General features: G+C 36.1%; 1 protein-coding gene across 18 annotated transcripts in view; it reads left to right on the top strand.

Moving 5' to 3' along the window:
* Positions 1–6290: 6290 nt before the first annotated feature.
* The window catches only part of LOC124410496 (protein alan shepard), a 35079-nt gene continuing 16868 nt past the window's right edge, over positions 6291–24501 (top strand). For 5 of the 18 annotated variants that reach the window (XM_046888934.1, XM_046888932.1, XM_046888931.1 and 2 more), the window contains exons 1-2: positions 6295–6468; positions 8534–9148. In XM_046888934.1, the coding sequence (XP_046744890.1) occupies positions 9092–9148 (57 nt within the window). In that variant the 5' untranslated portion in view covers positions 6295–6468; positions 8534–9091. Of the gene's footprint in view, positions 6489–6665; positions 6751–7002; positions 7219–8533; positions 9149–23621; positions 23750–24501 lie in introns of those variants that run through there. The other 13 variants (XM_046888926.1, XM_046888930.1, XM_046888927.1 and 10 more) reach the window with 10 other exon arrangements.

The following is a 24501-nucleotide window of genomic DNA, read 5'->3' as shown; positions in this document are numbered from 1 at the left end:
CGTATTCGAATTTTTCTTACTTCGGAAAAGTTCCGACAGGCTGCGCGAAAGTCGCCGCAGTTTACGGAAAAGTTTTTCAATCCACGAGGTATCTCCATCTGGTAACAATAATGTCGACTAATTTAGCCGTGAGAATGCGCGGCGGGATTTAGCACGAATTCATGAATGCAGTTTCGAATTTTGGTCTTCGTCGCTGCGAACTAATTACTAATTGCCGACTTTGCGACGCGTTGGTAGAATCCCTCTTTTAAAACCATATTGAAGTTAGTAACGTTATCATAACGATTCATGTTTGAGGAGAAAACCGTTATTTCGCCATTTTGGAATTGTCTGAAATTCAGTAAACCGCAATAAAACAAAACAAACTCGTATATCGAAATCTTAGTTTCTTCTAAATCATTATAAACTTAAGAAAATAGTGATTTTTTACCCCAATGTTTCGTTACGGTAACGTTGCTAACTTCAACCTAACCGTCTTTTTTTCAATTGAACATCGAAGCATCGCTCGAAACAAACGAGACTCGACAATCTGGGAAAAACCGTTAGTTATTATCATCGCCTCGTGTATTACATACATAATATACAGTTGCATTAGAAAACCGTCCACTGCACGGTGTAACGTGACTTTGACATCGTTGGTTAAGCGTCTATAAGTGGAACGCGGAAGGCTATTGCACATGTATAAACCAAAGACCGAGTGTCAGCGTAATAATTTTTTATCGGTGGATGGTCGTTGCTTCCAACTCGTTTAACCGTGGTGCGAGAAATCTGCTCAGCAGCCGCAGCCGCACCAGCAGCAGCAGTAGTAGTAGTAGTAGCAAGAAAATCGATACCACCCCCGTATACTTTCCCGCGATGCGGATTCTTATCCGCAAGAATTTTATACGTGCAGTAATAAAACGCTGCAGAACAAACGAGCGAGTGTTTTTTGTATAATACATACTAGTTTCAAAATTGGATCCCAACTCTTGCGGCGGGAAAAAGAATGAGAAAAAAAACTAATTTCACGCTGATCGAATTCACCAAATATTACCCTGACATGGCTGTCTCTTAGCAGTCTCTAACACAAGACACGTTATACAGGCTGCAATTTCAAGTATAACTTAGTCGATGCCAAGTGGAGATTTCAAAATTTTGCATCAGAAAGTTAGAAGGAGAGTAACGTCCACGGTACGTTCGCAAAGTCGGGGCTTGCTGGAGGAGATATTGAAACGAGCGCATCGCGTTAGCGAGAGATGGAAGACGGCGATGTAGGGATGGAAGTTTGGATTCGAGGGTTGGGAGTCGGAGTCGGCTGCAGACAGCAGTAGCGCGGTGGGGTGGTTGCCCTCGTCTGCGCTTTGTGCGAATTGCTCGCTCAATAACGCGTCCCCGCCTCTTCCGCCCTCCTCCACCCCCGCGCCTTTCTCTCGCACGTTCTGCTGCTCCAGCTTTCGTACGTTCGTATCGCCTATGTAGGTACCTATAACGTACATACCTAGGCAAAGAGAGCCAACTCGTGCCGCAGCAGCCGCAGGAAGGGCCGTTGCCCCAAAAGGCCTACGGCCTCTCCCTAGCTCCGGAGAAATCAACCGATGGTTACATTATTGGACTAAGTAGATTTTTGTAACGAGATAGTATTCCGAGGTTTTTGGGATTGGTAATCACCAATTTGAAATCAGATTTTGAAAATCCAAGATCGTGGATTCGATGAGGTGGACGAAAATTTCAAATTTCGAATGATCAATCTCGAGTATTGAAAACTTATTGATACACTTAGAACTAGCAAAAAACCGCGAATTAATGTGTTGAAAAATGTTCTCTAAATATCCAAAAAAACAGATTTGAGAATACTCATCACTATGACTCAAAGGGGTCCAAACAGTCTGTTTCGTTACGCTAACTTTACCAACTTCAGCATCCTCTTCATCGAATATCGCTGTCGCCGTACCTTCTCCGATTTTTCATTTCTCCATTTTTTTTCGTACAATTTAGACTTAGGTATTAGAATTCGCATCGCGATTTGTCAAATGCGCGTGCAGTCGATGATCCCCCTCTTCCTCGCGTCTCAATGATGCACAACGACGGCGATACCCGATCAATGAATGTATACCTGCAGGGTGTTCTCGGCTCTTTTGTTTTCCGGATTCCGTGCACGGGAGTAAAACGCGTTCGTTCGGACGCGGCCCGCGCCTCCTCTACACGGGTATCGATCCCCAGCCTCTCTTCCTTCCGTTGGACCATTTTCCGCACGGCCATCGAGCTTTCGACGATATTCACTTTCACCCGTCGCGGTTATAGCTGGTAGACAGGAAAAGCTGGGCTCTCGATATAACAGTCTAAATAGATCTAATATAAAGGGATGAATTTTATTAAATAGATCTAGTATAAGGGGATGAATTTTATCTCATATACTTGCAGCGGATAAGTCATAAGTTAATCTTTCAGCAAAAATTATTATTTCCTCCGTCAATATAATATGTATAACATAATGAACTATATTTAGTGTTACGCATGCAGATGTCTTTCAAAATCAAAACTTTATATATTTCAAATTAAGGAACGATTCGAAACTTGACAAGAATAAACCCTGAAAATTTCGAATTCATATAACAACCATTTTCTTATCATATACAATTATATAAACTTAATAGCATCATTTTTATCAAACTAATATATATAAAGAAATAATTGTAACAAAAATTTCAACTTTCCAGTTTCCGTGTAACCAATGCATTTCTCGATGGTGATGATGATGATGATGATGACGAAAAAATCGCTCCAACCGGTTGTTCGACGCATTGCAGCTATCGTCGCTATTCTTTGCTATACAAGGTCGGCGCATTTCAATAATACGTTTAATGCGTATTCGTGTAATGTACGTACACAGTGAACACCGTCTGGCGAAGTATACAAATGTTTGCGCACACGATCGCCTTTCGCTCCTCCTCCCTCCCCCCTAATTTAATTTTTTTCAAAATTCAGGCTTTTTCTTATATACTCAAGTCCATCCGCGATATTTTCAAAACGAAAAGTTGCAGCTAGTTTACTATAATATACTATCATCATTAATTATTAGATTGATGAATAATTACCGTCAATTCATTACTTCCACATGCTATTTGTTATCCATAAATCGTTTGATAATATTGCGGTACGAATCGTGTAAATATACTAATTTCTTGATGACTATACATAATCGCGATGATTTTATATCATCTAAATTCTACTCGCGATTTTATTTTCTCTCTCTCTCTCTTTCTCTGTTTTATTTATTTTATTTTTTCCTCTTTCTTGCCTGACTCGGTGAACATACAAGTTTAGACTTTATACATATGCGTACAAATGTAAAAAAAAAAAAAAAGGAAAGAAAGAAAGAAAGAAAGAAACGATTTCAACTAGCGAAGAATGTCTTGATTTAGGAATTTCCGAGTGTGTAGCATGTATAATTCATTATACATTAGCCGTATAAATCCATTACATATAAATATATAATGTTGTAAGTAGTTGTGGGCGTGGAGGCGACGATATATATATAAATGGCACGCGTATCTATTTATATATAAGATGGATAAAGCTGTAAAGGCAACCGACCCCGCGGTCTTGACTCCACACGCTGACCCGTCCGAGATGATTGTACGATGGATATTTTTTATATGACTAAACATCGGATCTTGTACCCAGACATACTGTATTAGCAAAAATTATCACAACCTCGCAACATAATCGTATTATATACAGACGTACTCCGCTGCTGCAGAGCAACGATTTATTCCGCAACAAATTGTATTCTAATGTATATTATAATAGAATCTGCACGTTAGGTGTTCGAATATTATTATCGCCTGGATAATTATTTATTATCGATGGTAATATTCGGTGCAATAACGTATAATAGTTTTTATTTTTCATATCGTCGTTTCTTTTGCTCCTTCACAACTGGAACGCGGGGAAAAAAATCTTTCAACGGTTTAGGTATAGAGATTCGTGTTTATTCCTTACATTTACATTATGTTGGTTATAAGGTATTTGGATTACACTCAGTCCTAAATATTCGTGTGTGTGTGTGTGTGTGTGTGTGTGCAATACTGCAGAAAAAAGCTTGTAATTGCGTATACCAACGACGAGTAAAAGGAAAAACGAAAGATAGAGATAGAGAGAGAGATAGAGTAGAGACGCGAAATTAGCCGCGAGAGTAGGACTGACTTGATCACAAAGGGGCAAAAAGATAATCTCAAATGCCACAGCGCTGCTGCACGTGCCTCGGCCCAGTATTCGCGTATCACAAGTATTCAAGAGAGAGCGAGTGTGCGACGCGACGAACATGTACACCGCAGCCAGGGACGACCGTCGTCGGTTGCCGAGAGATCGAGTTGCCAGATAGGCAACATTGTAGCCGAATAGAAAGAGACGGCTGATACCTTGATATAATGGCATACGTACAGTTAGGTTCAAATATGCGAGTCTATATCGTCCACCGTTCTCTCTCTCTTTCTCTCCCTCTCTCTCTGTCTGCCGCGTACACAGGCGTCGTTGAGCGATCGAGAAGTAAAGGAAGGAAATAAGTTGAGAGAAAGAAAGAAAGAAAGAAAGAAAGAAGGAGGTGAAGGAGTCGAAACCGACCTTGACCTTGTCCATGCAGGCTTGCCTGCACGCCGAGTTGCAGCGGCGAGACATCGAGCTCAAATACGTGTATACGTGTAAGCACATTGGTATGTATGTACATACAATTGTACATACGGTTTATATGAATACAACGTATGATGACACATACGTGCAATGTACATTGGTCAAAACAAAATATATATGCATGTATATTTATATATATATATATGTATATAAATAATCTGACTTCAACTCTTTCCAGAGTGCAGCAAATAAACGGCCGCTAGCCAGCTATTTCAAGCCGAAGCAGGTGAACGTCGACCCGCCGTCTCTTCCCTCCTGGATGCAGCGGTCCCTCGATCCGGTATCCATATGACTCGACTCGAGTCGACTTGGTTCGGTTCGGCTCGGATCGAATCGACTCTGCGTCGCCCTGTAGACGAGAAATCGAGACGGCCAGGTGGCGAAAGAGCAGTTGCACGCACCCCGAGTACGTCTACGTATTTACGCACCGTCTATGACGTGGGTAGAGGTAGGCAGAGGAGCTGTACCGATGTATGTATGTATGTATGTTACAGGAATCGGGACATCGGACGGAGGGATTTCTAAATTCGAAAGCATAACGCGAATGCAGCGAGGAGGCAGGTGCAATTTAGTTGCCCTTCGGAAGCTATTCTATGTACGAAAAGGAAAAGCTTGGAATTTCTATTTTCCGATATCGCTGTTGTTTTTTTTTTCTTTCTTTCTTTCTTCCTTTTTTTTCATAATCTAATCGTTGGTTTAAGTTTAGAATATATCGATCTTAGACAACAAAAAAAAGATTGTTTTAGTAATCGAAGTTTTGGAGAATTAGATCTCCCTCAAGTTTAGTTATCACGGTTTTTAGTAAACAGAATAGAAAAAAACAACAAGAAAAAAACGCAAATTTCAACTCAAGTTCAAATGTAATTTATTCGATTCGAATTACATTGTACATACATAGATACATACATCCTGTACTCTAACGGAAAGTCTCTACCTAGCGCAGGGGAAAACCCAGAGATTCAGTTGTTTTCTAATTTGTTTTTTTCTTTCTTACTCTCGTTGCCTAGGTGTGCAGAATCGTTTGGAATTCAGACCGCAATGACTTGTGACAATATTTCAAACCTCAAGATTATTGGCTCACTTTTATTATTATTATTATTATTATTATTATTTTATTTCGAATCAAAACTAGAACGAGTTTCCTTTCTAATTAAATTTTATGTGCCAATGACCGTCAGCGACTCAAGTGACATAATCATTGATATATTATATAATCATAGACATGTAAAATTTCTATGTAAGAAAAACTCGTATCAGTTTTGATACCAAACATAAAAAAAAAAAAAAAAAAAATAGTGAGTCACTGGAAACCTATTAACGAACATAACTGTACTTGTGGTAATTCCATTGTATAAATGGGTATATGTATATGTATATTATTTGTCTACAATATCACACCTCTGGACGTTCTTACAAATCTATATAATTATAGTTATAGGGATAGATTTTTGGTGGTGAACTTTGCGCCAGAGGGTTGGTGACCAAAGGTCGTCGTCGTCGTCGTCGCCGGCTGGTTCGCGGGGGTGACTGACTGCCTCCCATCCCCTCTTCATCCCCCCTTCATCCCCCCTTCATCCCCCACCTGGAAGGATAGGACGGGTAGGACCTCTGAAAGCCGGCCGGTGCCTTGGGTGGCGGCATGAAGAAACAGGTGCGGCCGCCGGAGCCCCATCGATGCGACAGTGGCGCCGCGGAGTGGAAGCTCGTTTCAGTTTCGGTCAAGATGGGCGAAACTCGCCGGGCAGTAGCTTAGACTCTACCTACAAGACAACACCGCACCTAAATGTTTCCTAACAAGAAGTATATTAATTGTATAACAAGTGATTAGTTTTTGAAAATCGAAAGAAAAAAAAATAACGAAAATAACGAAATACACACACACACAAAAACATAAATAAAATAAATACATATATATATATATATACGTGTGCGTGTACATATATACATATATATATATATTGGGTGTATATGTGTATATATATATATATATATGTATATATGTATGAGAAAAATCTATTTAATACGTAAACTGTAGAAAAACAAGAAAAAGGAAATCAGGCAACAAAAGGATTAATTAATAAAGTACATCGATGTTAATAAGAATTGAATTAAAATTTGAAAAAAAAAGAATAGAAAAAAAATAATAAATAAACAAACAAACAAATAAAATTAAAAAGCAAAAGCAATCGATAAAACAAACGAGATATTGCATTGTAAGATTGATTTTTTTTTTTTTTCTTTTGTGTGTTTTTTCTTTCTCTCATTTGTTAGTGTTGTAATATATATAACTGCTGTAACGCTTGGCTATTGTGAAAAGAGGAGAGAAAAACGATAAAGAAATAATATTAAATATTGAAAGAGAAAATAAAATAACACCTGGGACGTTGCACCCGTACGACAACAATATTAAATATCAATCATTTAATATCTATTTTTCTAAAGAATAAAAACACACGAAAAAAGAAAAAAAAAAGAAACGCCGTATTGATATGTCCTGTGCGATACACTCGACGCTATAAGTGATTATTTGCGTGATTGTGCGTGTGTGGGGTAATTTCAAAATAGAAAAAAGAAAAGCGCGAGCAAAAAAAAAAAAAAATAAACAAAAGAAAAACGAACAAAACAAGATCGTCCCTTATTATATTCACTGCAATAAGCAATGACCATACGTTTGTGCATACATGATATATACTACTTGCCACAGTGCAGTATGTATATACCCATGTATGTATATACGTATGCCTGTGTGTAGCAGGAAGGGTTAATTTCTCGGTTTTCGGTTTCGTGTGTTCCTTCACTAACTTCTAGTCTGTTTTCCAACTCTATAACATCGAACCCTACTTATGGTTTTCTGTCTGTATTTAAAGACGGCGGTGAGATAGCCGTGCAGCGGGGTTTAGACTTGCTCCTCTACTCGGTTGCTAGAAACGGTCGAAACCGTCCGTCTACTCTAAGCAAGCGTTTGAAATTCTTCTAGTTTGTTTCCCATGATCGGTAATCCCATCTGATCCATCCGCGTTCGTATTCTTTCAATTAATCTCTCCCCCCCCCCCCCCCCCCCCTCTATTCGCGTTTCCGCGTCGTCTGTATTTGTAAAGTGCACAGCCGACACACCCTTTGACACTCGACATCCGTCTCGCATCGGCTCTCTTCTCTCTCTGTCTCTCTCGTTCGCTCTCCGGAGCGACCCGCGTTCTTCATCACTTCTCCTCTCCTCTCCTCTCCTCTCCACTCCGACGCTCGCAGATCTCCGTACACACGTATACATATATATATATATCTATATATATTATATATGCACATGGACTCTCCGCTGAGAAAAGATACCGGCGAGATTTTTATCCTCCGCCTCTTTCTTTCCTTCCTTCCTTTTCTACTTACTTCTTCTCCCTTGCGCGTTATTTCTTCTCATACTTTTACATTCCTATTTTTCTCTCTCTCTCTTTCTCTCTTTCTTCTTTCTTTTAACGATCTTACTTAGTCAATCGAAATCAGACTCACGTCGTCCGGCTGAAATTGTTTCGCTGGCTGAATAAAAACACGTTGTTATCCATATACTTGATGAAAATTGAACTTTTCACATCCTTTGCATTAGTGTTAGGCTTACGGAAGGATCAGAATTCATAGAGCACTGAGAGTAACTCTATAACAAAGCTCTGTTATCCTATCCTCCTTTTGGATCTTTGGCTAACTTGAGTTACTCTCGTGTGACCGACTGTTGCTCTCACTACTCTTCGTCGTCAACTAGGCTTATTATTTCTAATACTTATATTAATATGTATGTATTATACATATACACAAAAAAAAAGTGGTAAAATTCTTCTGTTATTTACTTTAATAGTATAATATTGTTTTAATATTACAGTGGGGTGTTGTTATAGTTACTATACTATATACTTTCCGCGTGTGGGTGGGTGTGTGTGAGAGAGAGAGACTTTTTACTGTGTGCCACTCTCGCTCCATCGAGGGAAGGAAGAAGTAATAAGAAAGAAAGAAGAAAAAAAAAGAAAAAAAGAAAAACTAAACACGCGTATAACGTGCAATATTACACGCATATAACAATACGTATATATCGTATAAATAAACACACCGTGCACGATAGTTCTCTCGTCATACGAGCACGACAGTAAAAAGAAACAAAATTTAAAAAAATAACGAAAATACCAACGATAACGACAAATCTCTGTGGCAGCGATTTTTCGAAGGATATACACAATAGTGAAAGAGTCATAAGGATAGTAAAAAGGATCACCGCGAGAAATCGTCTAAAGGAAAATATAGGGAGGCGGGAGGGAGAAGAAGATATATAAAAATCAGAAGAAAAATCATTATATTCTTTCCAGTATATAAAAATAAGAATCGAAGTTCCATACAGACTGCTGCACAACTATATATAATTATTATTACTAATATTATTATTCGCATGATGGCTGTGAGAATGGAAAACGCTGCGCCGAGGAAACTCAACTACAAAATGATGGTGAGTAGTCTGTGTGATTATATCACTATTATGTTAAGAAAAAAACAAACAAAAACAAAAACCAACCAACAATAATAATAATAATATTTTTATAATGGATCTATAATTAGCTCATAATTTCTGCTCATAGAACATCTTCTCTAATTTTTTTTTTCATTGTTTTTAACCCTACAAACACGTGCAAATGATACGTTACCACGTATAGTGATATATATATATATGCACGCGGTTTAATTCTCCCCGCATTTACGTGCATACATAAGCTCAGAGACGAGCGTCGCCATCATCCTCGGTCGGCTCTTCTACCGACGACGGAATGCTCCGCTTCTCTCTCTCTGTCTCTCTCTCTCTCTCTCTGTCCGATGTCGATGGTGTGTAATTGTACACACATACGTAGCCTGACACGCATATCTCTATATACCATGCATCTGCGTGCGCAACGCGTGTGCGACAAGGATGAAGAGGAGGAGGCGAGGAGGTCCCATTGCCGGTGTAGTTTGACAGCTTGCCACGGGGCGTCTGCCCCACCCAGTATCTCTCTCTTCTTCCTTCTAGAGTTATCTCATTTTGTGACCCGTCCATTCTCTTATATTCTATATTCCATGTTTCTATCTTTTATCGTAGTTTCTCGGCTTCGATTTTTCGCTTCTATAACGAGATCAATTTTATTGTTGTAATAACTATTTTCGTTACGCGTTATACATATACACGTTATGGAGATTTTCATGCTGGATGTTGGCAGCTCTTATATCACTCTACAATAGTATACATACATTTAACCGTTATTTCAAATACTTAAATACCGACCGTCTATTATTCGATATCGTTCAACACTTGACGGCGATACAGTTTACCTGTAGCAAAGTGATTGATTAAACGCTAGGAATATAATAATCACGAGTTTGAAGTTATGAATTTTAGACAATTTCAAAATGGCCACATAACCCTTTTTTTCACCTGCTGCTGCTGTAGGTATATACTCATACGAGAGATGAAGAAAAAAGAAACCGAAAACTAAAACAGGAGAAAGACGATCGTTTGAAAGAGAAAATAATATAATGAAACCCGTCGGGAAACGAAGGGGGGGGGGGGGAGGTCGGAAAGTGCAATGACCATACGGAATCAAAGGATCGCAATATCGAATTTTGGGAAAACTCAATAAAATTTGGTTGAATATGCAGTTAGTATTACTAAATGTAGAAAGGTTCGGGTACACGTATAATAATATTCTATATTAAGCAATCGATGAAAAATTTATTTAATATTTTTTGGCTTTTTTTACTTTCACCTTTCTACAGTTTTTTTTTTTTTTTTTTTTTTTTCATTTCTTTTCTGTCGCCTTTATACACCTCAACTTTTTTTATATGTACGTATAACTTGTTAATAATGCAAATAAAAGGCCTCTGGCGTCTGGCTGCTGCTGCTGCTGCCGCCGCTGTTGCTGCAGGACCTCAAAACCCGCGACGAAATTAATCAATAACTGACGAACCGCTCGTTGCTCTTTGCCTCTACTAACCGCTCTATATGTATACATAGTATACATATACATATACATATATATATACACACATTATGTATATGTACATATTTACTTTTCGCAAGTATATTTCGACGTTTCAGAGCTGAATTTAGTCTGTGATTTTATTGTACATATCAACAGCAGCAGCTACTCGATCTTTCAATCTTTATAATATACTGCATACTATAATAGATCGAAAAATCTTCTGCATAGACGCGATCGAATTTCACGCTTGGAATGAAATAAAAAAAAAAAAAAGATAAAAAAAAAACGCAACCGATATCTTTTCGCCCTTTTAGGATCAATTCCTATATATATATATATATATACTTAACGTTTCATAGACACCACCTCGTTACGTAACCCGGTGGAGTTAAACGAACTTTCTGTTTCCTCGTTGAATGAAGAGAGATTACAAGAAAAAAAAAAAAATAATAATAATAATAATAATAATAATAATAACGATAAGAAGATTATCTGGGGGGGGAAAAAGCGTTCGGATCTATCACTGCTTGGAGATGAATGTTATTTATTTCAGTGGATCTAGTCGACAAATTATATATTCGTATTCGATCGTAAAATTGTATAACGTGTGTATAAAACAGATCGATTTTATCACTTTCGTTATTAAACTGGGATCTTGTATCTCGACGTGTGGTGGGGGACTTTTTTTTTTTTTTTTTTCTTCTTATTTTTTGTCTCCTCTTCTTCTTGCCGAGAAATTATAATTAGTCCTTTATATATTGTATGATTAATTATGCGTAATAATGATAATGAAAAAAACGAGTGTATAAAAACTATGATATCGGCTTGCGATCCTCAATATGAAATTTGTTCACCTTTGCTTTGATGCGATTTACACAACGTTTCGAATATACAATCCAGATTATGCAGCAATGAGAAGTTTAAAAGATTGATGATTTTTTGCATCATTGAAATATAATTGCAAAATATTATCTCCGTGTTAATATATCATCATACATTGTGTAAAAAGAGTTACAAGAATTAATGAAAAAATAAGAATTTTGACAATTTTTACGTATAATCGGGCAATTATCAGTTTGTGTGACACTATGAGATATAGTTTAATTGATCAAGTTGCGTAGTATAACAATAATAATAAAAAATAAAAAATTCTATATGAAAGTTTGAAAAAAAAAAAAATAAAAAAAAAAAAAATCTCTCAGACGTAACCAATTAATGTACAAGTTTTAGACTGCCTGCAAATGTAATTGAAAAAAAGGTGATTTATAAGATATATATCGATTCCAATGCAAATGTAAATTATAGAAAAAAGAATTTAACAAGCAAATAACGACCCGGAGATATTTTTATATCTGCAATGAAAAACTATGGGTAGAACAATCGGAAAAGATGGGAGAGACATCAGGAGCCGAAAAAAGAGAGACGGTCTCTCCTCCTCTATAGGCCCTGCTGGAATATCGATTACTTGTGGTTGCGGCACGCTGCGTCCGTTTTGCGAATGATGGCGGCGTACGTCGACCTACGCCCCTCTCCCCCCCTCGCCCCCCTCTGACTCTCTTTCTCTCTCTTCGTTCCTCTCTTACAATTAGAAAGATGTTGTTTCACTCGAAAAACGGGGTGGGGGTAAAAAAATTTTGAAGAGTCAATATTGCGAATGACCGATATATATCGAAATTTCAAAAATTTGAAAGTAAAATAACGACGGATAAATTGTTCGAAATATTGGTTGGAACTGGTTAGTAGTCATTCTAATCAGCGACACTTTGAAAAATTAAAAGATCGAACAATTTATCTTTCGTTATTTTATTTTCACATGTTTGACGAGTTGAAATTTTGGTATATCGGCCATTTGCAATATATATATATATTGATCCTTCCAAGTTGAAACCCCCATCCGAAAAACGAGTTTTTATTTTGAATTTTTTCGATTCCGTATCTTTAGAAAAGTAAAGGAAATTTGGCGAAAAGCAATAAGTCTCACAGTACAAGTGTAGAGAAAAAAAAAAATTCTGAAATAGTTAATTTGTAGTTATATCGTACAAAAATGCAACCTTCAGGGCGCGAGTTCTACTTGCATTTGTCTGGGTTGTTGTTTTGTTTTTTTTTTTTGTTATTTTTATTTTATTTTTTTTTCATTTGCTTTTCTTGCAATTTTCAAATCAAACTCGGCGCTCTCTTCAATCAAGCTAAAAATCACTGAAAATAATTCACACACTGTTCACATTCATCATTGTCTATCGATTCCATGGGTTAGAAGTATATTTTAAAAATTAACGGCCACCCCATTATATACATACATACATATATAAAGTATATATGATATTATATATATAACATAAATGTACAAAAAAATCACACAGAATTTGGAGGATATATATGTTTAGCCAAACTGTTTTTTTTTTCCCCCTCTTAGTCATTTTTCTTCCTTTTCTTTGTCTTCTTCTTCTTCTTCTTCTTCGACATCGTCTTCTCTTCGAAGAAACGTGCGGTAAAGAGATTAAGGAAAAGATAAAAGCTTGATAAAGATAATAATATCCAACGATGTGCCACGGTGCAACAGTGCAATAGCATGCCTCGCCGTCCGCTTTACGTATCTTTATTTGTCAACGTAAAAGCCTGTGTAATAAGTATGTTTAAGTCCATATTCGTATAGGTATAGGTATAGGTATATATATACACATATATATATATACAATACTACTTGCTATGAGTCACTTGTTTTTCGTCAAATCATTTTCCCTTGCTATCTCCCCCCCCCCCCCCCCCACCACGGCCCTGTTTTTTCTTCCCTTGCCTCGTTTCAACGTCTGCCCCCAAGATTTTCGCTTCGCAATTTTCTCGCGAAAAAAAATTGAAATCATGTATAAATAAATAAAATAAAAAAAATCTCTGTACACCTTCATTCGTATAAGGAAAATTTTCTTGCACGCTTTTCGCATTCAAGCTAACAACAACAACAACAACAACAATAATAGTAATAATAATAATAACAACATACATTAGACGTATTGCAACGAGATTTTTCAACTGCGAGCACTTTTCTGTTGCGTTTTTAATTTATATATATATATATATATATATATATATATATATCATTATTAATAAGCACATTACAATCTTGTTGGCACGTTGGCCTGCGTCTTATAATCTTTCTGACGCAGTTCTCAAATGATGTTTGAAAAAAAATTCGCAACGACCTGTCCTAATTATTTCTATACATACACATATACACATATGTTATTATGCATGCATCTATATATTCGAAGCATCTGATTTTACCCAACGCGACGTTTTATCTACATATATCTATATTATATGTAGGTCGAATCGCTTAGGAATGATGAAAAACTTTAACAGTTTTCCCCATACACGTACGGAAATGAATTATTGATATAATAATTTTATTTCATTTGAGATTTTTGTTAAGGAAAAAAAAAAAAAATTTCCAAGCGTATAAAATATCGTTCCACGGTTAAATATCCCCGAATAATAATAATAAAAATGATAATAGTAATAATAATAATAATTTTTTTTTTTTTTTTTTTAAGTTCAATTCAACTGAACACTTGTTTGTATTACATATTATTATTATATATTGCGTTATATATATGCTGCTCTGAATAATTACTCGGAGTTCTCGTCAGCTCATCTCTTCTGCATGGTTGTTCCTCGTCGAACAGAGTCTAAGAATAATACCTCCTAACCGCAGGCGCGCCTAGACCTGGTAAAATGGATTTCAGGTCGTCGTCGGGCTTTTATGTCGTCTCTACACCTCGCTCTATCTGTCCTTAATTATAAAACAACGCGTCGTTGTGTCAAGGAAAATGAAAGGAAAAAGGAAATTTAAATGTGAAAAATACAGAAGCAGTGTGAAAATAAAGTAATTTTAATAGTAATAATAATAATAGGTAATAACGCTACAATAATAGTGACAATGAATCAAAGCGAACGAATTTAATTGAAATCGTTATTACCATTCTAATAACAATTATCACAGTGATTGTAGGTATTTTTCACTCATTTTATTATTATTTTTTTCTTTCTCTTTTTCATTCTAATGACTTCTTATTTAATATTCGATTTTTGCTCATCCTGTACGCTTACGTGTAATCATCGAGTATAGGTATAATCGAGGATGGTGGATAGAGAAGAGCAGGGCCTAGTTTTCTATTTGGAACACGACCATGGCCCATTTTACGCCGGTTTAACAATAAGTTATACACTCGAGGGGTTTCCCTGGGGCCATTGCAAACTATAGCTATACACATATGCAATGTACAGAGAGAAGAAGAAGAAGAAGAAGAAGAAGAAGAAGAAGAAGAAGAAGAAGAAGAAGAAGAAGAAGAAGAAGAAGAAGAAGAAGGAGGAAAAGGAGGAGGAGTGAGAGGAGAAGAGACACTTGACACGTGTCTCTACTTCATCCACATTTTTTTTTATCCTACTTTGTTTTGTTTTTATTTGATTTGATTCTGGGGTTTTTTTTTGGTTTTTTTTTTTCTGGAATTTTATTTTGAAGTTATTCTTGCAACACGGTTTATAGATCTTCTAATATTGTATGTATGTACCTAGTATGTGAGGAATTTCGTTCAGAATTCGATCAACAGAAAATAGTATTTTTCAGAATTTATTCGAGAATTTTTAAAAAGCTTCTTTTCCAAAATCAATTCAAGTATAATTATAAATAATTGAACAGTTGAGTGAAAAATTTGACAAAAATTCAGGATATTCTTTCGGTATTGGGACAATTGCAGAATATCCCCCCCTCTCCCCCCCCCCCCGTTGTTTTTTTATTTTTCTCCAACAAAATTAGAAATCGTCAGGATCAGACGTTGGTGGCGTTGCCATGGAATATCCCATACAAACGTGTAAGCATGATTGATATGCGGAGAACAAATTTTCCTTTGAACACAACTGAACTCTTTTTATTTGAATATTAAGTAAATTATTAAAAATTATTACAAGCTTCTGTAATATATTTATATTCTATACAACATTTTTTATTTATTTTTTTTTTGTTCTTGCTTCGCTTCGCGATGATTTACGACGTTCGTTGCACGAATTGCGAAACAGCTATACCTAACTCGAAACATCGCGACAATAATAACAATAATAATAATAATAATAAATGACTTATAGCAAAAGAGAGTTAAGATCGTGATAATTATCGGCATGATATACACGTTAATGTAATAACTGTAAATGTGCAGCTTATTAGTAATTTTGCGAGGATTACCTATACGTATAAGGAATTAATTGTAACTAACGGTACCGGAAACGGTGCCTTGCAGAAATACGCTTATTTCTGTCTACCTAACATCGTGCACGTACATCATATGCATATAAATGTACATATATATATATAGATATAGATATAGATATACAGAACCGATTATTATTTATTGCATTTTAATGCAGAGCAATGATTATAAGATATTGCTGTTAATAATTTGAAACAATTGTAACCTAACAAATTGCGATGCGGGAGATTATTTTTATATAACTATCTCTCTCTTCGTAATTTGCATACTGACGGTGCCTGTTCAATGTTTAGAAACAAAAATTAAAGAAAAAAAAAATGTTTCATATCCCATGTATAAAAATTTTAAGTTTTTTTTTTTTTATTTTTTTTTTCTTCCAATATTTAATTGCCAAGTGCCTGAAAAAGGGTTGGTACGATAGGATAAATCGTTCGTCCTTAATTGTGGAAAAGTTGAACGTTGAAAAACACGTTTAATCACAGATAGGTCACGTATTCGGAGACGGATTTGTCGTTTATATGCGAGGAAAAGAGACTCGCGGTGTGTAGTTGCATGTATCCTTGCATGCATATCTCAAGGTGAAGCACTGGAATGCCTGGTATGTGACGGTGGGTGCTGGTGTAACTGGTTCTCTCCTCCACTCGGCCTGGAGTCGAAGTTCGACTTAACTGTGCCTCGTTCAGGACCGTTTTTCAGGGGTGCACAGCGCCCCATTGAGTTACCTCATTCTCTTTTTTTGCAGCCTCGCCTCGTCACTTCTAATTTTTTGCAACCTCCGTTGAGCGGCAACGATTGAATGGAATGAAAAATCAAATCAATACATTTCTTGTATTATCACGTTACACATTTTTTTTAATACATGTGTATTGATATTCATATTCACAGAACGAAGGAATTTTTATTTCTATGTATAGATACGTATAATTTGCACGACTGTACAGTTATTAAACATTCGAGTATTTATAAATAATACAAGTTTACAATGTTATCTGAATTTCGATTCGATCGGAGCTGAAACTTTCGTCCGCCATTTTGAATTTTTTAAATCCGAATTCAGATTCGTTATCAGCTAGACGAAAAATGTATTATTTATGTAAAATATGTGTATTTGCAAAGGGATTATTTTGTCGGAAATGAATTGTTACATTAATTTTTAATAAATATTCAAAAAACTAATATTTAAAATAGGCGGTGAGAATACTGAAAGGGTTAAGTCTTACGAAGCCAAGAAACCTTTCGAAGTAGATTCTGCACACCTTTGCGAAATAATTGAGTGAGTGATTTGCGAAGCCAAGAATTAACATTTGCCTCCATTAAAATGAAAAACTTAGGTTATCTGGTGATAAAATGGCGTCGAGAACCAGCCGCCATTGACGTCATGGAGACATTTTCCAATAGTTTGTATTATGTACATGCCTGCAATGCTCGGGCATGCCGCCAGCCTGCAGTCAGGTTATACCTATCTCGTTCTGGGGTCCAGTGAACGGTTTAGAATCTATTCACCGTTAGCCTGCAGCTATAACTATTATAGATATATAACATATGTATTTATGCCCTCTCTCTTTTTCTTTATCTTTTTCTCTTTCTGTTTTATTCTAATTCTTACAGATTTTCACGCGGAGACATGTAACAAATATACAATATAATTCTTGTAGGTATGAAGAAAAAAAAAATATATATATATATAGAAAGATCGACAAATGGAAGCGTCACAATATCGAATTTTTAAACAAACGATAACTTGATTTATAAAATTTAATGGTATGGAAAGTCGAGGTGTCGTGAATTAAGGAAATATAATCGAAAGGTTGGGATATTGTATATAGAATTGCAAATGTAGAATCGTTAGAATTAATCTCGATAATCATAGATTTTGATGTTCTGTATTTTCAATTTTCTGCACTCAGTCTACTATCTATGTTTCGATTATTCCACGAATTAGATTTTTCCGTATCTTTGATAAATTGGATATTTTTTTTCTGGTACTTTTATAACGTACAACATGAGTTATATCGTTTGTAGACTGCAACTATTTACATCGTGACACAAAACACGTATGCACCTACATACCTGTCTTATTCATGCGGTATACGTTAAAGTACGTTGTTGTTATTATTATTATTATTATTATTATATAGCCGCATAGGCGAGAGCGTCTCAAGTGGTTCAATTACGCTTTGCGGTTGTAAGAAGAAGAAAAAGGTCAAACAGGTTATCATTCGTTCCCTTAATCATCGTGTCTATATTTCCGTCAACCGCGAGCACATCGCATTAACTTTGCATGTATGTACATTGTACATACATATATACAAATTTATACATACAACGTGTAGTCGTTATATATACATATACGTATATATACACAAAAATAATGCATAAGTTTCAGAAACAAAAAATGGATCAACAAATATCGAATATTTTATTTCATATAATATGCACATAATATCTTTCTTTCTCTCTTTTTTTTCATACAATTTTATTCGTTTCCGGAGCGACGCCGTAATTATAGAATAAAATATATACATTATACAAGTGTCGAAACTGCTGCACTAATTGTCAATTAGACTGCTTCGCGTGTATCCAGGACAGACATGTAATCGAGTTTTTCTCCTCGTGTTCTATCTCCTTCGTTAATTCTTCTCCTATCTCTCTGTCCCAATCAAAATTTCATCGAACCGTGTATCAAATTTGTCTCGATTATTATAAATTTGATTCGGTTAACGATTTTTTCAAAGTGTGAGCAAATTTTTTTTTTTTTTTTTTTTTTTTTTTTTTTTTTTTTTTTCAATTTAATTAAAATTTATCAAAAATTGGTATAACATAATCAAAAAAGAAAAAAAAATGGAACAAAGTTTCAAAGTTCCACAATCATTATTTTATTTTTATGCTTCGTTTTATTTGCGTGATACAATTGGCATGGAATGTCTTATACATATCTTCTTGAAAAATACAATATCATTATTATTATTATTGTCGTTGATTTTATTTATATCACGCATTACACACATTGCATTCATGTTAACGGTTAGACATATTTTCAGGGAACGGATGAGGCTATGATATTCTTCTTATCTATCTCTTACTCGGTGACCTCGTCACTCTCTGCAGGCTTTATACATAATACATATTATAATTAGATTATATTTATACGCCTTGTAGTGCTGCGGTATTCTCGATTATAATTCTCGTACTTCTTATCAACGTGCAGTCATTTTTATTCTCATTCAACACTTCGATGTATACATACATATATAAATATATATGTATATATATATATATATATATATATATATATATATATATATATATATATATATATATATATTATATAATTGTATGCCAGAATATCAAAAATTGTATCAATGAATATAAAAAATAACTTCACGAAATGGTAAAAATTTGATCCAATAACTGTATTAAATGTAAACTATATATATATATATATATATACATTTTTACAGTATACGAGAAAAAGAGAGTCATATTTGTTTATGATTAATTTTGAAATACTTCATGTTTATAAGTTCGTCGTCGATTGGTGAAAATAATTTTCATCTGTTATATATACATTTGGTTAATTTAAAAAGTAAACATCAGCTGATTGAACTTAGATTTAATTATTTATACCCAGTCAAATTTTCGGTCTATCTATAACTCTAGACGTCTGTTTTTCTTTTTACTTTCCTTTTTTTTTTTTCCTTCTTCATTTGGTCAGCAAAGAAAAAGAAAATTGCTAGTAAGAGAAAGATATATAGACCGGGAAACGTGTCAGAGCAACAGCAGACTGTCGTAGTTATTAAAGCAGGAAGTAGCATCCGGTCGGCTGGTGTATCACTCTCATGCTGTGTGTGTACCATACTCCATAGGTGCAGTGTAGGCGCTATATGCATACGGTCTCCGTTTTACACGTCACGTTTCGCATACATACCTATATCTACCTACTCCGTTGATGATAAATAAAAGCGGCTCCAATCCGTACTCTTCACTGACTCTATAAATTATATACCTACGGTTAAAGATTATAGAGTAAGTATATATACAATTATAATTATAGACAATAATAATAATAATAATAGACTCTTGATGTGGTCTGCATTCATGGTATTCACTGTATATTAATAACTGTTATTATAACGTGTGTCCATGAGAAAAGTGCGCAATTTATGCGCGTGCGTAAAGTCGTTCGAATTTTATTGGTCGACAATCACTGCCTGATTGAGCAGCCGACGCGATACCAATCGCGATTTTACAAAATTCCCTAGGAACACCCAGCACCGTTAGCTGTGAACTCATAGATACATTTTCTGAAGTCGCGATTAGTATAGCGTCGACTGGTTCAATCAGGCGGTGACTTTCGGGCAATAAAATTCGAACGACTTGACGCACGCATACCAAATTTCGTCTATATCCGGTGAGTAGATTTGACGTGTCCCTTGAAAGAGTTGAGTGGAGAAATCCACCCTCTATATGGGACACGGGTTATAGTTGAGATAAAAATCTGAAAAAAAAAATTATGGAATTATTTTCGAATAATGCGGAGTCGACCACCCTAATATACATACATATTACATATACATAAAATTTGCGCGGTGTATCTGGCTTGAATATAGAAAAAGATGACAAGAAGAGCGACCGACCGACTGACTGACTGACCGACAGCCCGACTGACTGACTCGACTTTACTCCGTGCACACACATTTGAACAAGAAGGATGAATTAATGACGCAACCGCCCCGAAGAAGCCGTTCGGCGTGATCAGCGAGCGATGCTCATAACACATCCAATCTATGTACCTTATGTTCTCTATGGAGGATGGAGGTAATCGCGAGCTATGCTGTGCTGTGCTGTGCTGTGCTGTGTTTTACCGCATTCTCTTCACTTATTAGTTATATTACACTGCAGCATTCGTATTCGTATGTATATGTATATTGTACATACATACGTCATCTAGTTGTAGGTGTAATAGTAACCGAAGTACCGCAGCACAGAGCTCATGCTTCTGCTCGTCGTCGTCGACCAGCCGCAGGCGCCTTCAGCCGGTCGTTGAACCCACCATCTTCCATCCTCTTTCATCTCTCTTTCTCTCTCTCTCTCCTTCTCTCTCGCAGTCATCCACCATCCCCTCGATGCCACGGTGAATTCGCCCTTTGGTTCGAATCGAGTCGTCTCGTGCAGCCCTGCAACCAGCCTGTGGCTCCGCCCCGATGATGGATTATTTCGACTCCCTAGTTTCCTCTTCCTCTTTCTATTCTACCTTATGCTGATACAGGGCTTATACACATTCGATATTGAAATTGCGAGCCAGTGTTTTTACACTTCCTTTGTTTTTCAACTTGTTTTATTATCATGACTGATGATGATGTTGATGATGATGATGATGAGGATGCCTTATCATCGCGCGATTGGGGGAGACTTTTGTTTTCTTACTGGCTTTGGTCTCCCCCTAAATTTTTATTTCTCTATTTTTCTTTCGATCAATGAATATATAATTTATATAACCCACAACGCGACAGTTTTCATTCTGCGTCATCACCATTAGTGTTGTATATCGTTATTATAATGCATATTAGGTACCTCCTGTTGTTATAGCGTACGCGAGGTGTTTATTTTAGTTCAGGCATTTTTAATACCCCTAATTTTTCTTGTTCTTATTACAGAAAATCCATTCAAATGTATAATAACATTTCTGATTGATTGGTTCAAATTTTTTATTCCAGTTCATTCGAACGTTTTACGAGTTTTTGAATAATTTTCATCCGGAGAGACCTTGAATCGAATTATAATATACGTATTAATACGTATTAACAAAAAATAAGTGTAACCACATAAGGTGAATTTGGTTAGAAACAAAAATATTGTCAACGATTTACTATATGTCTGTATTTCAGGATGTATGAATTATTTATATGTATATTTTCATAATATTCAAGTGTCAGTGTGCAAAATTTACATGAAATTCTCGGGTTTTAAGTGATTGCAAAAGGAAACTGGGTTTTTCTTGTTTACTGAATATTCCACGCAGCAAAGTATGATATGGTTGTTAGTCATCGATTTATAAAAAGAATATAAACAATCGAAAACAACCAAGTTGAAGTTAACCTGTAACGAAATATCGATGTAAAAATCATTGTACACGCTTTGAAATCTTAGAATCACTTTGAAGAAGCCAAGCCATCGCATGTTTTGCTCGAAACGAATTCAATGAATTTACGACAATCCTTGAAAGTGGCGTGAAATAATGACTTTTACCCTGAAAATACCAGTTCGTGCTTAAAATCAACATTTTCAATCTTCAAGCTCATGAGTATAAATATAAGTAATGTCAATTGGCTAAAAACCCATTCTGTTCATTAATTTCATTATGAGATAGTCTTAACAGTATTTTAAAATTGCTGTTCCTAAAATATTAAGCTTATATACTGAAATCAGAATGAGTCACCAAATGTCTTAAATAACTTACACCACTTAAACAATGATAACACGAAACCATGAAACCAGAATGAATCACCAAGTGCGGAAATAACTTACACTACTTGCATTCTCAACCCCTAATATCGAAACCGGAAAACCTCATTTGTGGTTACTTTGTAGAAAGAAGCAGTGTTGCGTGTATTAAAACGATTTATCGTAAAGTAAAATCAAACGAATCCACTGAAAGTTCAAGAATTTCAAGAAACGTACGATCTCCACCTAACCTAAACTCCTCTTCGTACGCTATTCCATTACCTATCATCTATTTCTTTATTTACATAAATTCCGGATTTTCCTAACCCTCCGATACAACAAGTCACTGAATCGAACTTAACGTTCGATCATCTCGCGTTAAAATGAATAAAAATCAGCCTCGTCGTATCGAGCAACAGACACAAATGGCCGTCGTTAGCAGGAATGCGGACCGGTACCAACAGATTTGAAGTTGACCGCGCCTCGCCGTCATGTCCGCTTATCTCATTTGCCCTCCTCCCTTCCTTCTCCAAGCAGCGTAACTCCTCGACATAACGCATCCACATATGCATACATGCATACATGCCTAGATAAGCCGTCCATAGGTGGAACGCAAATGTTCCCCGAGTCTCTCTTTCTCGTCTGAACCTCCCTAACCTAACTTATGTAAGTACCGATAATCGTGGTTGCGGGCATGGCGGCGCGATGATCGCCTCCGCGATTCCTCCTTCCTTCCGTCTTTCTACGTTACTTGCGTAGTTTCGGTCGGGCTTATCGGACCACCACCAGACTAACCAGTCTTACTTTGCTCCTCAACGAGTCTGGGTGCCAGCTCACTGGATGGACTGCGGTTTAGTGAGTTCCAGTTGGTAGGTTCGACTGACTCGTGAGTGCAAGGAGTAAGCGAGTCAATGAGCGAGTGAGTGAGTGAGTGAGTGAGTGAGTGAGTGAGTGAATGAATGAATGAATGAGTGAGTGACCAACGGGCTTCTGGATGACTGTGGCTGCCTCCACTTCGTACAAACATTCCAACTCCATGTGCACGTGTGTTGAACTGCACACACTCTCGTTGATCGTTATCGTAACACCGGTACTTGTGTGAGTTGTGTGATATTCGGTGAATGCGGATCGTGATCAGGCGCAAAGAGAGAGAGAGAGAGAGGAGAATCACGACTACGCCTATGCAAAGAAGACTGTATGTGTATATGCAATATATACATAGATACATATGTGCATAAATATCGGGAAAAATTCGTACGCATTGCATAAACAAGGTCCTCAATTGCTGAGGACATATTATCTGCAGTCCATCGGTTAAATACTGCACTAGTTTATTCATTACTACACTTCCACCTCTGCATTCGTTTCACCGGCATGCAGTTCCTCGAAATGCAGGTACATAAATACATACCCACGTACGTAGTGTCATAATATAAACGTCTCATTTCCTGATACTAATTGTATAATTGTTGGTACGATTCTGTTTCTTTTTCATTGTAGAAAATTATTATCATCGTTATTATTATTATTATTATTATTATTATTATTAATACATCTATCGATACACAATCGTGAGAGGGATTTATACATGTTGCATATTATTTTTCGAGATACAATATACCGATTGTTATGAATTAGAATTATATTTGAACTTTGTTCTAAGTCGTGAATTTTATTGACTAATTTGGAAGAAACTCGTTACCATAGCGTAACGTGATAATTTCTCATATTATATACACTCGTTGAATTATTTGATGTGATAATACAATTTATTTGATTGCATTAAATTTTGAATGTGTATGGATATCCCAGGTACCGTAATTTTTTGTAGATTGAAAAAACGTTATAACAAGAAACGAGGTTAAAGAAAATCATGAGGTTCAAGTTAAGTAGCGTTAACGTAACGAAAAATTACTATTAATTTCAAGTTTATACTGACTTTCAAGTATGTACTTAAGTTTTCCAAATATGAATACGTTTCGCATTATTATGATTTACTGAATCTTAGACGTTAAACCAATTGTGAAATAACGGTTTTTCCGAAACGTTACTATAACTTTAGCCTCATAACTGAACCCCTCCTTTAAGGAAGCCCCCCCCCCCCAAATGCATGTCTTGTGCATACGGATATAATATTCATGAATCAT

This window comes from Diprion similis, chromosome 9 (genome assembly GCF_021155765.1).
Source record: "Diprion similis isolate iyDipSimi1 chromosome 9, iyDipSimi1.1, whole genome shotgun sequence".
Taxonomy (NCBI): domain Eukaryota; kingdom Metazoa; phylum Arthropoda; class Insecta; order Hymenoptera; family Diprionidae; genus Diprion; species Diprion similis.
Note: the sequence above shows the minus strand (reverse complement) of the source record. Positions and strands in the feature narration are given on the sequence as shown.